The sequence below is a fragment of the Lepidothrix coronata genome, unplaced genomic scaffold (genome assembly GCF_001604755.1).
Source record: "Lepidothrix coronata isolate B3197 unplaced genomic scaffold, Lepidothrix_coronata-1.0 Scaffold15, whole genome shotgun sequence".
Classification (NCBI taxonomy): domain Eukaryota; kingdom Metazoa; phylum Chordata; class Aves; order Passeriformes; family Pipridae; genus Lepidothrix; species Lepidothrix coronata.
This window is the reverse complement of record NW_016690195.1, coordinates 4,161,694-4,180,800: the sequence shown is the minus strand read 5'-3', so window position 1 is coordinate 4,180,800 and position 19,107 is coordinate 4,161,694. Positions and strand designations below refer to the sequence as shown.

Here is a 19,107-nt window from a genome sequence, read left to right as displayed (position 1 = left end):
CCCCTTGATCAGAAAACAGATTTAAGTAGTTAATTCCTGTAAGCAATACTTACAGTTTAAACAGATGTGCTTCAAGCCCATCTTGATTAGGGCTTGATTAGGATTAGGACAGTGTTGTGCAAACTGGTTTAAGAGAGAGATTTCTGGCTGGTCAGGGTGTTTATTTGCTCATTTCACATGAGCAAATTAAAAAAAATAGTGTAATAAAGAAAGTGAAATGATTAAAAACAGTGTATAAGATTATAGGAAAACATGCCCAGCTATGTGAGCAGCTTCTTTTATTAAATGTTTTTATATTTTTAACAAATGTATAAGAAATCAAATGTCAGTATCTGCTACCCACCTAGCTAGTGAACAGTTTTACTTTCAGAGAGTGTGATAACTTTGCGGTTTAGCATGTGTCAGATTTGCCAGTTGTTCCTGTGAATTGAGTAAAATGTATAAAATGTGTGTAAAATTGAGCAACTCTATGCCCACAGATTCACAGGTTGTGCTTGTTTTGAACTTGTAAAAGTGGGACCGATTAACCAAATAGGTGATTTATAAAGAGAAAATGCTACCAGGATTATTCTGATGTGTGAAAGCAATTGGACTAGCCAGTGGGAAGAATATAATGCAGCATGGCAGGCTTTAATTTACCTCTGGAATATATCAGGTACCCTCAGCATTCCTGGATCAGAAATGTCTTTTGATAAGGCTTTTCCTTTTCGGCATCACTTTTCAGCTAGGTATTCCCTTTAACCATGATATTCTCCTTTACTTTCTCACAGTCTAAACAGACTCCCAGAGCTCAGCAATTGTAAATTACACTACCTGTGGCTTTCTGACCAGCTTCACCTAAAAAGTTTTCATCTATGCATGTGTATCTTTCAGAATTAGGTTATTTTAATCCAGATGTAATCACCTAGTTTTTTAAACCATTTTTCATGACGGATAATCTTCAAAATAATGTTTGCCACCAAAAAGGCCAAAAGGTAACATCTATCTCAAATACTGCGGAGTCTTAGATATACCGGTGTGCTATTTTCTAATGAAGATTTAATTGATAATCATAAACAACTTGTCTACTTTATTCTTCCTGTGACTGTAATGCTTTTTCTCCTTCTCAAGTCTTATTACCCAACATATTTGCTATAGGACCAATTTTGGGCCTACAGAATTGAGGTATACACGTTATCTTTGTTGCAAGTGACAACACAATTTGAAGCACTCCTGATCTGTATTTAAAGCCCAGTTAACCAGCAGAGTTGTTAATAATATTTTTTTAAGAGTTTATTCTTTTTGCTACTGCATCACATGTACCTACACTTACAAATAAAAAAAGAACAATTTCAGTTACAAAGTAGGCAGAGATGGGATTGCTGAAAGTCAGTGACTTTGCATGCTCTTATTCTAGTCTCCAACTGGCTGTTCAGCTGAAACACCATCCTTCTAGGCAGTTTGTTCTGAGTTGCTTTTTTGGCTGATATAGGACTAAATTAAATACAACTGTTTATGTAACTATTCAGGCCATAGTTTTGCTTTCAAATTTGTAGGATGAAAGTGCATCAATAAGTCACTTTTATAATAACAATGTTTTTATTAAAATGGTGTACAGGAGACTGAACAATTGCAAGTGAAGGGTATTAATTGTACTTAGTTCAGATTTTAATATAACATAAATTATTGAATAGTATTTCTAACTGAATTATTGGAGCAAACCGCTATTCTATTAAATGAATGCTACTGTTCCAATACAGGAACATTGAACACAAGAATAATCATACCAGAGGTGTTAGGAAGGAAATTGTTCCACTGATTTTGACATATGGTGATACTGCCAGGGTTCCTTGGCATCACTAAAGAGAACAGCCTTCCTGGTTTCAGACCTTCACATTTTAACTTTTAGTTCACTAGGTTGTCTCAAACTTAGTTGCACAAGTGACCTGTCAGCAGGGACTCCCTGGAAGTGGAGGCATCCTTTGTATTCATTTTCTCATTGAACACTTTGCTTCCATCGAAGAGGAGGCAATGTTAGCCTGTTCCTAAGAGATTCATTACAGTTTGTGAGCTCTAAATGTACCTTGAATAACAGAATAAAACAAATTTAAAGAAATTACTGCCAAACTTCTCCAATGATCTGGAATTTTATTCCATCCATATACATGCATAGTAACAACATTTGTTGAGAAATTATTTCTATCAGAAGTAGAACATTATCTTTGTGATCACCAGTTGCAGTATTGCTACTCTTATATTTAAATATATCTTATATATGAATTAGATTCATAATTGCAGCATTGAGTTTAGGTTTTGTTTTAGACTGTGCCTTTCAAAAGATAAAACTGATTGATATGACCTCATTACTTACAATACTGCTTCCAGTAATTTTGTTCATTCTTTATAAAGTATTGCATTTAACAGCAAAGGTTTAAAAATCGAGACAGAGATGCATCAGCGAAAGAAAATACAAGTACTATACAAGAAAGAAAATGCCATCTTCATTTAACGTACGTTTCAGATTAAGAAAGTGGACAGAAACATACTGCTACATACAAATGCAAAGCCTAATGACTAAGGTAATGTATCTGCTAAAATATAAAGTGCAAACTGAGCCCAATTGTTCAAAAAATTGAAATTTTAAGGCGAACTTCACAGCATAGTTGAAACTTCTTTGCAAGTTATATTTTAGCATATACATATATCTGCAACAGCATATAAGAAAAAAAATCAGGATACACAAGTGCTTTTGAAGCTATTTCTAAAATGCTTTTCTGTATTGTTTGCGACTATTTTCTTTAAAATCTACTATACAGTGCAAACCATATGTGCTACACAATAACTATACAATAACATTACAAATGACTTTAATATAAAGTTTTTAAATAAAAATAACATAACTACAGCTATGAATACTGCTGGTAAAATAAATTAATATTTTTGAAAATGGCACCAATAATACACTTTACTAATGGACTGTAATGAAATTACACCTTTAAGTCTTCAACTCAGCAATAGTGAAATCTCCTGATTGTCCAGATGTAATTCAAACAGCTTTCTTTAAACTGTATGGAACAATATGCTAAACACAGGTACCAAAGGTGACCGATTGTTTCATTTGACATGTTCTGCTGCATGTGAAGAGCAATAAAACTTCTTATGAGTTATAAAGTTTGAAAGATTGTTGAACTGGATGTCACACAGTCGGCAGTACTTTCCACTGCTTGGAGCCTGGGTAGAGCCATTCACACCTTTAGCTATACTAGACAACTGTTCCTCTGCTGTAGGAATCGCTGGAGAGACATTTTCATTTGCAGTTAAGGGATTCTCAGAGATCCAAGAAGGAGACTTGTGCCCATCTTCATGCGGTGGATTCTGGGAAATGTTCTCTTGCTGTGGGTTAGTGGCAGGTCTTTCCTCCTGTTTTAGTCCCCCATTAACTATTACCATGCCTCGGTTTTTTGGCAGTAGTGGAAGAGATTCTTTCTTCTGCACAGCACATCCATTCGAAGGCGCCTGGCCTTTAGGAGATTCACTTTCTGTATTTGTGCTTTGATCTAGATCAGCATTATGAATGACGAGAGAACCAGAAATGTAATCACTTGGCTTTATTCCATAATATGGAGAAAGCTGATCTGCTCCTTTAGCTTTCTTTATTGCTCCAGGGTAAAGGCATTGTGGAAGAAACAAATGTTTGTTTTCTTCTTTTGTAGCAATAAGCTGGGCCGCTTCACTAAAGACTTTTAGTCCTTGAAGTGTTGCTAAGTGTGTGGAAAATAAGTTTCCATTGGGAGAGGACTGTTTTGAGTTTCCATTTTTCTCACATTTGATTATGCTTCTCTCATAACTGACATCTGGGCTGTTTCTTTCACTTTCTGGGTTTTGAAACACCTTACTGTCAATTTGTCCCAGATCACTGCGCTGATGGGCAGTGACAGGGCAAAAATTCTGCTTGTGAGCCAGGTAGTTCTCTACCTTGTTAAAACTGATCTTGCACACAGTGCACTCATGGTAGTCCAGCAGCCTTTTGGGAGAAGTGGATGTCCTCTCTGACGGGGGTAAGCACTTTTTACTGAGATCTATTGGCACATCCATCTCCAAGCAAGATACAGTGGAGTGGGGAGTATCACACTTTGAAACTGGAGCACACTTGTTAATAGCCAGTGATGTTTCCAGATGCTTTGAGACTATTCCTGGAAAGATATCACATCGTGGATGGTAACAATCTCCAAGACCCTCTGTTGACTCTTGAGTAGATGTACAAGGATTGCCAAGATTAGCCACTTCTAGAAATCGCTGTTGAACTAGTGGTGGCCTTTGCTCTTGCTCTGGCAGGCACATCTCATACATCTTCCTTCGCTTCCGAGTACGCATTGTTCTCTGCATGGCAGGCACTTTGTTGGAAGCGGACCTCTTCAGTGGGGGATCATGGCGAGTAGCACAGTAATACTGCTTGTGGACCATGTAGGTTTCATGTCTGCTGAAAGTAATATTACAAGCTTCACATGTGGTCTTGTTAGGGTCACTTTCACCCTCTACTAAAGGAGCATTGGGGTTTTTCACATCAGAAGGTTTTCCGTTTATCTTCTCATCACCGTTGCTTGCAGTTGACAACTTCTTGGGTTGTGCAGTAAAGTCTTTTTCATGACTCTTATTGTTTGGGCCGATCAAATCTAAAACGCTGGAAGAGTTTATGCAAGATGTCTGCAGAAGCTGATTCTCTGGATCTGATGTGTGAGGAGCTGCATTCAGGATGTTTATAGAGCTTTGACCATTACTGGGACTGACAGCTTCTGGAATTTTTTCTGGAACACTGGAAAAATCTGGTGACTTTGCCATCTGCTGCCATCGGCTGCTGCAGTAATGCTTTTTGTGAACCAAGTAGTTGTCCAAATTATTGAATGTTATGTTGCACTCAAAACATGTAGCCCCTTTAGGCATCAGAGGACTGTAAATTACAGGAGGATAATTGCTACTTCCATGCCTCAGCCTTCGATGGACCAGTTCGGACATTTTGGCTAATATCTCTGAAGCCTGAGGAACCACAGTGATGTCTTGGGGAAAAGCAAACTGGGAAAGAAAAGGTCCCATTGGGAAAGAAGGACCGATACTAGGCTGAACGGGAGATGAAGCAAGTCTTGGACTGGATGGTTCGGATTTTATTTTAGTATATGAAAAACTCTGTTTATTTGCTGCAGGTTGCGTTTCTGGCCTCTGGTTTGGAAGGAAAAGTGGAGCCTTTTTTTCACATTTATCAAGCTCTGTATCAGAACTTGCATCTTTAGTCTGCATGGTCTTTTGGCTCTGGGGAACATCATTTCTGCTTAACAGGTCCGTTGCTGGCTGTAAACCTTCTTCGTTTCCACTTGGAGAGTGTTCAATGTCACTTTCTCTCTGGATTTTGTTGCCAGAGACATGTAACTCTTGGTGCTGCAGTAGCTCCCTCTGAGTTTGGAAGCCAAAATGGCAGTGATTGCATCTAAAGGCAGCTTGAGTAAGATGCGAGAACAGGTGCTGATGAAAGTTAATCACTGAGTCTGCAGTGTAAGTACAAACTGTGCATTTCAGACTAGCACCGGGCGGGAGAAATTCTTCCATTTTCACTCCTATAGAAAAGACAAGTAAAATACAAAATAAAGTGACCATTTTGTCTCTTGTGAGGAATATTGGAAAATCAAGTGCACAAAAGGTACAAACACAGTGAGAATGATTAATTTTCTTCTGATGAGATGGCATTAGTCACCCTGAAAATACTTGAATTGGTCTTTCCTCAAACCGCTAGAGGTTATTGCCAGACTTCTGCTCTGCTTTGGAGGGCCCTAGTATTTGCATGCATTCAGCAGAACTGAAGAGAAAGAACAAGCGAAAAGATAAAAATAGACTGGACTTATTCTAAATGAAAAAGTCTTTGAAATTACAGTTACAACTAAAGGGAGACATAATGTTCCCCGTATACAATCACTGGAAATTTTGAATGCACAGAAAGCACATCAAGGGCAAGAGGTTCAAGGTTATGATATGGCTTGACGTACAGCCCTCAAGAGTGCCTGAAAGCCACAGACAAAGCAGAAGTAGCATTTTGAGTGTTATTGATGCTGAGCTCTTTGCTTGCATGGGTTGGTTGTAGTGTGGGAACAGGCTACAGATCTATCCTCATCAGAAAGGACTGATAAGTTGTGTTCATTGTGAAGGCAGGAGGAGCAGTAAGACACAGCTTCACTGACATTTTATCTTCCACATATAATGGCCATTGGCAACTACTGCTATAATACAACACCTTTTCCTCATGTATTCACTACCACTTTCTCTATCAATAACAGTACATTCAAAGCCATCTTACAGTCGCTGATTAAACAAAAACCCCTGTGTTTCATAGCATTGTGAAACTGAAAATGCTTTAAAAAGAGATAAGACTAAATTTCTTTACTGCAACAACATGGATTCTGGTTACCTTTTAGAAAATAAAACAGAAAAAGTATTGATAGGGATGATATTCAGAATTAAAAATGAGTATTTGCTCTGCCTACACATCAACACATATACCTCACCTTAGTTAGATAAATTAGGTTGGTGGTAGTTGGACAAAATGAAACTGTAAGAATACTGCAGATCACTCTGTGGGAAGTCACTCTGTTTTATCTGGAGGTCCTCACTTCTCCCCTAGCATCAGTGACCCCCGAAGTTGTGAATGACATTTGAAATTTGACCTGCTCTTGGCTGCAGAGGCCAGAAGGGAACCAAGGAGATACACAGCATTTTAATCAGTGCCTGCTCCTGTCAGGCACTTCTTCCCCAGGAGGCCCTATGAGGCTTTAGCTCCTCCACTGCCACAAGATGGTGCTTCATATGCTTCCCCATCATGTGGTACAGTGATAGCAGGATGTCTATGGACTTTGCATTTCAGTCAGGGCTCCATGTTCCAGTGGTGTGTGTCCACTAGAGCCTCCAGCTGGAACAGTAACAGAAGTTGAAGAAAACTCAGGGCTTCCAAAGGTTACAGGGCATTTGGAAAAGGGATGCAAAAGGTGTGATAATCTGTATAGAAAAATTAAGACTGACAGGATCTGAAAGAAAGCAAGAATGATTGAACAGACTGGTTTATGACTAAAAATAAAGGGAACAGCCTGAGATCCAGCCTCTGTTCTAAGAAATACCTACACAGATGCTTATCTCCAGATTACAAGCAGACAGAGTTATTCACAGCTCATAGCTCTAAACCCTGGACACCTAAGCCAACTAAACCAAAGGTATGCCACCGAATGCAAATAGCTGAAGCAAATCTTTTGCACAATGGCTAAGATTTCAGAGTTTTCCTCTGCTTGGGGAGAAATTAATCTGTTTATCTTCCCAGAGTACCAGGTTATAATTACTAGGCTGTAAGACATGTTGGGCTGCATTCACCTGCTCTTGTTGAAGCTGCTGTAGCCTATGGTTTTGCTGGTTCACTGAACAGTGAAATATTTGCTAGGCAACAGACAGAAAATGGCAATAGCCTGATATTCAAAGTGAAGATTTCGAAGCACAAAAAGATCTGACCTCTAACTGAATGGCTAAGGGTTGCCCGTGTTGTCTATACAAAGGAGTTTTCACTCAGTGCTCTTCTAGTCCTGTTCTGAGAGGTACCAAACACCTCCAAGGCAACATGATGCCTTCTAGATTTGCAATTGCTGGCGAAGTATCAGAGGAATGTTTTTCACTTCACCAAATCCACAGAGTAGATTCCTAATGCCCCAGGAGCTTTTACACTGCAGCTGAATAAGGCTTTCTTCTATGACTAAAGCACCCATTAGTGTCCTTTAGACTTCATTCATTTACCAGGAGGATTGGGAACACCTGTAAAGCCCTTGCATCTTTCCAGAAGTAGCTCTGTACACCAGAAAGCCAACGCACCACACACTGACACTGCAGTCTTTCTTATTTCTAGGTTTTCTCTGCTACTGAAAACTCCAATGCAGAATGTCCTGCAAACTCACTTGTTTTTCCAGCCCCAACTCAACTCAAAATCGGTCATCTACAATGATCTGCTGATGTGGTGCTTAGGGACATGGTTTAGTGGTGGACTTGGCAGTGCTGGCTTAACAGATGGACTTCATGATCTCAGAGGTCTTTTCCAATCTAAGCAATCCTATGATTCTTTGTTTCTGTGATTCTAAAATACTATCCCCATTTTATACTTATTATAAGGGAAAAGCATATTATTATCAAACAAGAAGTTTTTTATGAAACAAGTGTCCTGGTAAAAGCACAAAGTTTTGGACCATGGTCTTAAAGCCTTCTGCCTAAGAAGTCTACTCTAGGACACTAATATCTTACTTCACAAGGTCTTGCTCTCTGACTGTGTGTCTTTCTCTCCTGAGCACCGCAACAGGGCAGGTAGAGATTGCACTCTAGCCAACTCATATTTGGTAGACAGAATCCTGAAGTAATTAAATGTGTCTGAATTCTTGAGCATACCTCCACCAGTAAAGAAATGCTGCCTGTGCCTGTGTATACACACATTAAGAGAGAAATAGCATTCAAATGAGGATTAGTAGATAAGAGAAATGACACCAGTTACCTGGGAGAGGTGCTTGGTGTAGAACACAGGTCAGAAACTGTTGACATTTTGGTAGTATCTACATGCAATATTTGCATATATTTGGAGAGACACTGATCGTCTGAATGTCTATAGTGAATAATTCTTCAAATAGCTAAATCTAGAAGATGATCCATGAAAATACATGGTACTTACCACTGTGAGAATTCAGGTGCATTTCCAGAGCTCTTGCATTCGAAAAACTTTTGGTGCACTGTGGAAAGGGGCAGACACTGGATATCTGCTGAGCACTGTCTTCACTCTCCTCTGACAGCTGTGGCCCCTCTCTTTGCCTCCCACTGCAGTAATACATGAGATGGGCCTGCAGGTTCCGCTCACTTCGGTACCAAATGCCACAGGATTTGCAAGGGAATATGTCCTCTACAAGTAAACATACGCAGTGTAGATTAGCCACAGTGCACTTGGTGCCAATCAATTAACGTAGGTGGATTAATTCACCCCCCTTCCCCATTAAACACATGCTTATTTAATAAAATATTGGAAGAAGAGACATGGGTTTATTAAAATGTCACTTGCAGATGAGAGACAACATGTGAGACAGTTGTTTCTTTCAAAAGGATATTTTAAAAATAGTTGCATAAAGAAAACAACTAGAAGTTTTTGGCACATAATTATTTTAAAAAATGAAATTAAATTAAATGTTTGTTGGGAACATACAGTATTAATTCAAGAACTAAGCTATATTTTTCAATACATCACTACTCAGTAGGGGACACCTTTCAATTATGCTTTTTTTCCTGTGTGCCTGAGTCTTTCCAGCTCTGGGCCTTGGAATTTTTGAGTGCTAACTGCAAATCATTCTGAAGAACATGTATTTTCAGAATGCTTATGCAGTTATTACTGTAAGATCCTGTTGCTCTGATATCCAAGAGGCCAAACTAGATTACTTTTCCTTAAGGCCCTACCATATTGAATGTAATATAATATTAAGCAGTATGTCTATTTCCTGGGTTCCTGTTCTTATTAATATTAGAAATTGAAATTTCCCATGTATTTTCTGTTGTCTTGTTTTTGGTAAATTGTTGTTTTTCCACTTTTCACTGCACAAAAGGGATATTTACTAAGAATGGGAGACTATGCAGAGGTTGCACAGAATGCTTCCAGCAGCAAGAGGGGTCGGGATTTTGATCATGGACTAAAGGATGCAAACTCTACTAATGTGAAGAGTAATAATGCATATGGTGTATTTACACCAAGTGGACAGATATTTGGTCGCTAATATCCCGTCAGAGGACACCTACACCGTACTTCATGTATCTGTCTCAGAAGGACAAAAGACTCATTTGACCTTTCTGAAAGCTGAACCTTCCATACTATCAGTAAGAACAAGACGAAATCCCTGTCCTTTTGAGGCACATCTACATGAGTAAATGAAACTGTGACAAGGTCCACACTTGAGCACTAGAACTTGTTTATAATGTTAAATCACAAGCTCAAGCTGAATAAGCCAAAGGTGGTATCCTAATTTTGTTTTCTTTTAAACTAGAAAATGTTAGGAAACATAAAAAAACCCCAAACCTACAACACCTGCTTTTTCTAGAAACAGACTTTTTTTCAGAGATCTAGAGAAAGTATGTTAAGACACGTCTCACTACAGATCTAGAGGTGCATTTGGCATATTACTGGACTTGCATCTAGTTTAAGACTTTAATGAAGAAACTGAATTTCATCAACTCAACAATGAAATGTAAAAGCAGCCCCGTCTGGTCAGAGGCAGAGTTGGAACCAGGGTGGAAAGATCTCAGCAGCGACATTTGCTATTTAAGCATTCTCCTGGGGTCAAGAATACAGAGGTTACTGAGTTGCTGCTAAACCTGTATAGAAAGAGCTGATGGACCATAAACTTAGACTTGTCTTAGCAACGTTCAGTGTGGCTTTCCAGGGCTCTGCAAAAGGCAGTGCTGACAGCAACTGTGTTTCCAGAAGTGTAATGCTGTAGAAATCTGACTACTTTGCCAAAGACCAGAGTTGGCCTGGTAGATTTATGCAAGAATACACTCTCAGCTGAAACAAGCTGTGCATGAGTCTTTGCCCTTTAGGCAAGGTAACTCATTCCAGTGGCTCCCTTGCAACTGTTGACTATAAACACAGGTCTGCCCTACCTTTGGTGACTTCATGTCATTTTAGCTGCTTCTGACACCTTCTTTTGGAAAGGTCCTGTGCAATGCTAATTGCTGGTTCTGTGAACAAGTGTATCAGCTCACAGCTGCCCCACTGCTGGGGTAAAAATGAATGTGCTTAGCTAAAGGGGCATGAGGATATTGTAACTCACTCTCTGGAAGGGAGGACTTGGATGCTTTGGACACTGAAACGTTTATCTTTTAAAATAGGCTAACAATAAATGTGTAGCTATCAGAATTGTTTACCCAGAAAATAAGCACTTACAAAAACCAAACAACGACAACAATAAAAGAAAAACATGGAATGAAATGTATTACCATGAATATTTTAACTTGTCCCGTCTGAAGAGCTTCAAAACGTTGCGACTGTTCAAGACTCAGTATTATTAGGTGTGAGTCTGAGTGGCAGATCATGTGCTTGCATGTACATTCACACCTGAAATACTGTGTTCAGTAGTTCACTATAACTAATTATAATAGTTAGAAACCACAGGAAACATGGAGGAGTGCTCCAACATGGAGTCTAAATGAATAGACTTGCAAAGTGCTGAGAGGTAAGAAGGTGCAATAAGTCTAGGTGATGGCTAGTGAGGATCATGGTAGCAGTCAATATATTTGAAAAGTACTTAGAAAGGACAATGGGGAACTAAGGCTGTGTAAAGTTAAAAAGCAGTAATAAGAAAAACCTAAAGGTATAAAATTTAATTCAAGCTGAATTTTCCCCATTCAGGAACATTCATGTCCCTCCTCTCTAAGGACAGCACTCAATTGCATACTGTATTTTGTCCATGATAGGGTCTATTGATGACCAGAGGACGTAAATACATTTTTGGATAGCCACTGCTATAAGGCACGATCTCCACTGCATTTTAAAACAGCCACTGAAGAGATGTGTTTCTTTTCTACCACTGAGTATCATTAATTATTACCAGAAGCTGCATCTGTAAGCAACAAGCTTCCTTGAGCACCAGAGGCTGGACTTTGAGAGCTAGCCGACCTATCTTATCTACTTGAACAGTTTCTGATCCTACTGCCTCTGGCAGCAGATCACAGAACGTCCACACGAGGGCAGGTTGGGTACTCTGGGTGAGGCTCTCGCCAGACTGCTGTTTTTACTCCTTTTACAGCTGTGAGTTCATCTGAGATGATGGGGGAACAAAAGCAGGCTTTGAGCTGTGGTGTGGTTTCTGTGGTCTTGAATTCACTGTTGCTGATTAGCTCTTCATATGTGCCTTAAAGTACTGCTGTTTTAAAAAAACAGCTAGAGAATAGTATTCATCACTTACTGTTCACAATAGCTGTAGGCAAAATAGATGCCATTGCAGCTTGTTGAGGGAGCAATTGTATGGAGTCCAGCAGGCGGGCAGGATACATGCCTTCTGTGAGAGTCATCTGACTGGCAGCTTGCAGCCTTGAGTCAAAATCTACAACAAAGGCAATCAGCTCTTCACCCTCTGAGATGGCCTTGGTTGTGGTACACCAAAGCTGCCCTCCTACAGGAAACATAAAAGCAGAAAGATTTAATTGATGATATCAGATTCCAGACCTTAAAACATCAGTGCCATATCTTCATACTCCTTTTTTTTAAAAAAATTTCAATGGCTTATTCAAGGTAAAGAGGCATATAATTTTTACTTTTACTGTCTTCCTTCTATCAATATAGGAATTTTCATATATAAGGATAACAGTTTGGGGACAGTTTTCCTAACTATTTGCACTATGAATATTCATTAGAATTTTTCATTTTGTCTTCTAAAAAGACAGCAATATGAAAATCAAGATATAGGTGAAAATAATTTATACAGCACTTTTCAACATTATTTTCACCAAACTTCCTGTATATTTTTTCATAACTCCAAGTTCACTTTATTTTGAATAGCAAATCACAGCTCAATAAAATCAAACAGCTGCAAGAAAGAAATCAGATTTCCTCTTAAGGGCGTTCTTCCCCTCCCTTGTGTTTGTCACCCTTTTTCTCTGAAAAATCTTCCCTTATGTAATATTCTTCGTAACATGACTGCTTTATCTCTGCTTACACTGACTGAACTTCCTGAAAAGAAGATATGCCAAAGATCTGTTCCATAAAGGCTTATTCAAATAAAGGTCTGTTTAAAGGGGGGGGGAAAGTAGAAGAATTTTCATCAAACAGAAAGATACACTATAGCAAATGTCACGTGTAGTGCATTAAAAAGAAAATTAACTATGCGAGTACATCTACTAATGTATTTGAATGCGATAGTGAATGCTCATTTATTTAACATGTTTAGACAGGCAAAGCACTTATATTGTGTTATCTACACTCTCAGGCCTAGATGCATATCCAATACAGTTATGCCTGAAATAATGTTGCATACTTTATATGTTATAAAGCTTTTTTTTTTTTTCCTTGGGTTTTGTATATATAGAAAAACCTATATGTTGCATTCATTAGGCAAGCAAAAACTGTACTCGTTTTGATAAGTAATATTGCTGTGTTTATCTTTCGGCATAACTGCCTTTTCAACTGCACTTCATTTTTTTCCCCTCAACGAGATTATAGTTTTAAAACAACTTGTTGCAAAAATCTGGTAGAGGAGATAACAACAGTGTATGATATGCCACAGCTAAATGGAAGAATTAGGACATTGTTTTAGAGAAATCTTGGACAATTAATTAAACCAGTCTATTAGCTTTCAAAGATGAACAAACAAAACAGCATCAGTAACAGTGTTTTTCAGTGGTAAAATACGCTAAGCTTCCAGACCTCAAAGTGGTGTAGAAGTTTCAAAGCAGAAAAGTGTTTTTGTATTCACCCTTCAGTAATACAGCAGTTGAAGGTGCTCCAAAGTTTACAAAAAATTGAATGTGAGGGGACCAAAGAATACTAAGGTTTACTAGCCTCCAAGATTACAGCATTAAATGGTGCAAATCTGAGACTTTCTCTATCCCAGCAAAACGTCTCGACATGCTATACCCTTGGGGAAAAAAACAAACCCAACCTCCAAAAAAAGAGTGATTACTGGGTCTCCAGCTGCAATCAGTCTGGATCAGCTAAAAGGCTGACTCAGTCTCCTGGCCTTAGAGCTCCTCAGGGTGTTCATTCCTGTTCAGCAACAGATTAAACTCGGACAGCTGAAGCGAGCAGTGATCCCAGCTGCCTGATCCACCCATCTCCTGCAGACTGTCACACCTACGGCAGGCACAGCTGGGTGGGATGTGTGATGGCTTTGGAAGCACAACAGTCTCTAGCTTGCCTTAATAAAGGTAACCAGAAGTACAGAAGTTAAATCCATTCCTGCATATGAATACAAACCTTCAGCCCAGCAGGATTCAGACCCAAGAAGTACACTGTTATTTTGTTTTCTCTCATCCCACTCTATAGGAAAAGAGGCATTGAAGTGATCATGACATACATGCCCATGTTTTCATCAGCACATGATGTTGTGTTAAGTTAGATCCCCAGATGAACTCCCAAATGATGCATTATCCAGTTACTGGAAATAAAGCGTAACACCTTTGCAGCAAAAATCACCCACAGGGTGCAGTCCTCACTTGTCCCCTTCTATGCTTCCCTGCACAGGGTAAGGCAAGGGCCGCTGTCTTGAAAGATGTAAATGACTTTATTCCCCTGACCTTCATGCAAAATAGGAAGACTGTGGAAAAGTCTTCTTGAGCCTTCTACTGCACAGTCAAGGAAAGAGTAAAAGTCAGTCAAGTGCAGAGCACCCAGCAGAGGCTTCCAAATTTAACAGGAAGTTCCAACCATGACTATCATTTGAATTACTGTGCTGTCCAGACATCTTTGTCAGAGATAACGGCTTCCTTACAGGTGGCAGCTACAAAACAGGAAAAAAGTTCTTGCTTCCTATAAACATTTCCACAGGCTAAGACACAACTGACATATATACAGCAATTTCTCAGGAGCACAACAGCTTTTCATAAAGCAAAGGGCAGTGTTAACAACAGGTTTTCAAAGGGATAATATGGAAGCCTTAGCCAAGTACCAGTGGTGATGAGAAGGAGACAGGAAGATGTTTGCATGAAATATTTGCAAAGACGTGAAGATTTCAGAAGGAAACGTAGAGGACTGTTATTTATATGAGATGAAGTTCTCACTAAACTGACTAGATTTTTTTAACCAACTCTTCCTTTAGTTAGAAAAAGCCTATAAGAGTGAAATTGTTCTACCAAAGTTTTACCAGGCCAAGTGTCTCAATCCTAAGACAGACACAGGCATCAGAAGAAGAGAAAGGATGAACAATCAGATAAGTTTTAATAGAGACGAGTGACAGACAGTGCCTCTGAAATAGTCATGATTATATGATTTGAAGACAAGACAACAGCAGACTGGTGATTTTGGGCCTCTTCTTGCCCATAATGAGTACACTGGTCATCCATTGTGGCAGAGTAGTAGAGGGAAGACTCTCAGTCAGGTGCAAGAAATATAACACTAATTATGTGGATGATTATAATTCAATTTATGGATGATACAGTACCTAAATATTGTCAATGAAGTATATATTATAAGTAAGTCTAAAGGGTCTAAAGGACAAATCATACTGCCCATCAGAGGCAATAGCTAGGGAAAGGTGTGTGCCTGTGTGGAGTATGCAACGGAAGACCCGACTACCTTTCCTCTCCATACATCATTTATACTGAAAGGGGTCTTAGTGGTTTTATGTGGTGGGGTAAGAAGAGTCTTACTCTTGTGCCAGTGCAGAAAGGAAGGTTTTAGATTACCAGAAGGCTTTGAAACATTGGAGAGCTCTGTGAAATTGAAAATAAGCTTCTTGAGCCTGCAATGTATTGTTTTATATCTAAAGTTAAACCAAAGAAATTTATGTGATATATACCACATACATATCAAACATAAGAAGAGAATAAAAATGTCTGTAAATGCTATGCATTTATTTGAATGCTTTTTCTAGTTCATATTGCAAGGAATTAAAAATGCTCATTTATTTAAACATCAAAAGATGAGAAAGTTAAAGAATACCATGATGTGCAAACTAGAGCAAAAAATTACATTCCAATTGCATTGGCATGAGTTCTTTACCAAATGACATCAGGCACTGAAGCAGTTATCTGATACCTCCAGAGCTTCCACCAAATAGAAAGTTTATTTCAGGATTCTCTTCTTTGTCTACATCTTTCACTGCAAATATTTCTGCTGCTTGAAAAAAACACCAACACCCTTAAATAAAATAAAATTAAAAAAAAACCCCACACCAAGAAACCCCCCAACACCAAAACAACAACAAAAAACAACCAAATCAAACCAAAACAAAAAAAAAAAAAAACCACCAGAAAACAAAAAAAAAACCCCAGCTTTCTATGAAAATGACAGAGTAAGGTCCTGAAGTCCCTGAAAAACTGTGGACTTACTGTTCTTTGTAATGTTTATGATCAAGATTCTTGTGCAAACAGATCTGGTTCCTAACAGGAAGCTTATAAATCATACTCATAATTGCTGTCAAAACTGCAGTGGAGTGTACTGCAAGTTTCGATAATAAAGAATAGAGTCACAGTTCAAACTTGATTACATTTTGGAAATTCATGCTGCTCTTACAAGAATCAGTGGTCTTAAATATCTTCTTCTCCTGCCAAATTTTTCACTTGCACTTTTTATTATTTATGAAATCAGTGTCTGCACAATGTCATGCAGACCTCTGCTGATAAACTCTAATTAAGATTAAGACAAGCCTTTTGGAAAGGATCCCATCATTAGCAAACATGATAAACACAAAAATACTCCCTACTTGTCAACCAGGAGCAATTCAGTAACCTAACAGTATTATCTGTTGCTAGGCTACAGGGCTGACAAAGCTTCAATTATATTGTATGGCCATACATATAGAATACTGTATAAGAAAATTTATCTAATATAAAAGCATTTAACTTCATCCATGCTATCTGTAATTCATGGCTTCCCTCAATGGCAAAAAATCAGGTTAATAATTACATAGCATGCTGAAAAAATCTTAGCAATGTGTCATGTTTGCACAATTTTTTCTAATTTATCTCTGTGATTGATAGACATTTGCTTTGTAAAAATAATAAAATGCAAGCAATGGGATGCTGTAAACCAGAAGCATAACTACATCTGGACTCATCAAGATATGGAATCACACTTTGTATAAAAAATATATAGTAAATTGAACCAATTAAATCACACTTAAATGCAATAATACTCTATCTTCTGTATTCAGAAAAGGGAGTAATGCGGTGATAGATATGCATGCAAATACAAAACTTTATGTAGGACAGACACCTAAAATAGAAAAAAACTTGCTTTTTTTTTAACAGCCCTTATTTTTTTCTTCTACATTTGATTTCTTTTTAAAACAAAGTAACCTCTGTTATGATATTTGGAATTAACTATTTGCTCTGAAAATTTAATTAAGGCAATGGCCCTTCACCCATTTTGATTCTCAGAACCCTACGCCACTTCCAGGGAAGACACAGAAATCTGCACAGTGAGCCTTCTGATAGTGGGCTGCTATTTTTTTTTCCCACTTATGCTTTGCAGACTTTAAAGAACGGTCATTTGGAATTTGTGGATCACAGTCTGAAAAAAAAATATATATACATGGACAGACTCACCTAACTCCACTGAAAGAAAAGACCTTCAAAATGGATGAAACCATAAAGCCTCTTGATTCATACCACTGCTTTTAGGAAAAGTGACTTTAGAAAGCAAGTAGCTAAAACCAGTATTTCCATTGACTACAGCTGTTTCACAGATGAAGCAGCATCATGATGTATAAACATATATTCAAAGGCAACCCCAGTTTTCCTGTCTTTAATATCAGTTGGCTTTCCTACCTGAACCATCTGAGTCTAGTTTTCTTGACCCAGAAATGGCATACATCTTTCACAGAAGTTTAGGAAATCAATGGCAATTTCTATTAAAACAAATATTCAATGCCAGTTAATTCAGAAGTACTACTTTCATGTAGTAAAATTTATGCTTACTGGATTTGACTGTGTTACTGCAAAAACATAATAGCTATTTCCTGTACACACATCTTTTTCCAAGAAGGGTCAAAAGACTATCAGAATTTATTTAAACAACAGACTGTTACTCTTAGCAACTCCCAGGCACTGTAAACTGAATCAGACCTTCCTCTCCTAATGAAATATTCCAATTTGTAAAAAATGATGCTTTTAAGTAATGGTAATGAGGGTTGAAGTTAATTTATTATTTTCCCTCCTTTGTTGCACAGGTTAAGCATTTAAGGAGAATTTGCATATCAGAACAGGATGGGATCTTCATATTTGGGTTCTTCCTGCTTCTCACCCATGGAGTTGTGATGACAGCACAATGAATGCCATTTCAGTAGGCACAAGTTACCGGGCAGATCTCTAATTTCTGACATGAACAAAGTACATATATCTATATGTAGACACATTGTTTAATAAAAAAATTATAATTCATTCAAATCCAATACTGTTGAAATTTTTGACAGTAGAGTGGTACAAGGAACAGAACTTATAAATTATGTGTGCCCCTTCTTTGAAAAATGCTTTGGAGGTTTCTTTGTGCATTGGCAAATACAGTAGGAATATGAGTTATTGTGTGAATCCTCCTGCACAGCACCTGATAAAAGAATAAAGAGCTGTGACATATTCTTAAAACAATAGAGGAATTAAAGAGAAACAATGGGCCAGCTGCTTCATTAATACAATCAAAAGAGAGCCCAGCACAGAGGAGTCCAGATAATTAAGCACTACTTTTAGACCTCTTTTCTGTAATAAAATTGCTAAAAATTTATTAACTACTTCATAGTTGTTAGATAGATCTATGTATTTGTTTATTTGGGTTGATTAATGCCTTTTCAGTATTCTCCAACATGCCAACTCATGGTTCATACAAGTTTTTGAATAAAATAATGTAAGAATATGTGATATGGATCTGTGGTGTATACAGCAATAAATCAAACACATTTTGTGAACAGGCTTTCCAGTTGCTAAATAATTCTTAGCATTTTTCACATGTGTACACAAAATACATACTTTGCACAGCATTTTTGCTATTAATGCATTTTAATGCCATGGTTCCAGCCATCTCTCAGTGAACTGTCTCAAAAATCACCCCTGCAAATTCAGATTTCTCAAACTCTCACAAAAACAGCTTTAGTGCTACATTAACGAGATGATTACTTAGCATCTTCTATAATTTTTCCTTGTTTACTGATCAAAGGAGATTGCCAAAAGATACTTGACCTTTAATTTTTACTAACCCACTGCATACTATACGTATGCTGACTGCAAAAAATGGAAAATCTATTATACTCTATAAAATTAGACCAATGGACAAACCAATTCTGTTCCACTTTTACTATTACCTTTGCGTTCAGCACAGAATACGAAGACTTCTTAATTTTTACCTCACTAAACAAAAGGCAAAGTAAAGGAACTGCAATAATATTT

General features: G+C 38.0%; 1 protein-coding gene across 6 annotated transcripts in view; it reads right to left on the bottom strand.

Annotated features, from left to right (window-relative positions):
• Nucleotides 1-2,107: 2,107 nt before the first annotated feature.
• The window catches only part of ZFPM2 (zinc finger protein, FOG family member 2), a 307,099-nt gene continuing 290,099 nt past the window's right edge, over nucleotides 2,108-19,107 (bottom strand). For 4 of the 6 annotated variants that reach the window (XM_017806522.1, XM_017806523.1, XM_017806527.1 and 1 more), the window contains 3 exons: nucleotides 11,982-12,188; nucleotides 8,711-8,935; nucleotides 2,108-5,585 (listed from right to left, as the gene is read on the bottom strand). In XM_017806522.1, coding sequence (XP_017662011.1) covers nucleotides 3,094-5,585; nucleotides 8,711-8,935; nucleotides 11,982-12,188 — 2,924 coding nt within the window. In that variant the 3' untranslated portion in view covers nucleotides 2,108-3,093. Of the gene's footprint in view, nucleotides 5,586-8,710; nucleotides 8,936-11,981; nucleotides 12,189-15,730; nucleotides 15,845-17,499; nucleotides 17,580-19,107 lie in introns of all 6 variants that reach the window. The other 2 variants (XM_017806524.1, XM_017806525.1) reach the window with 2 other exon arrangements.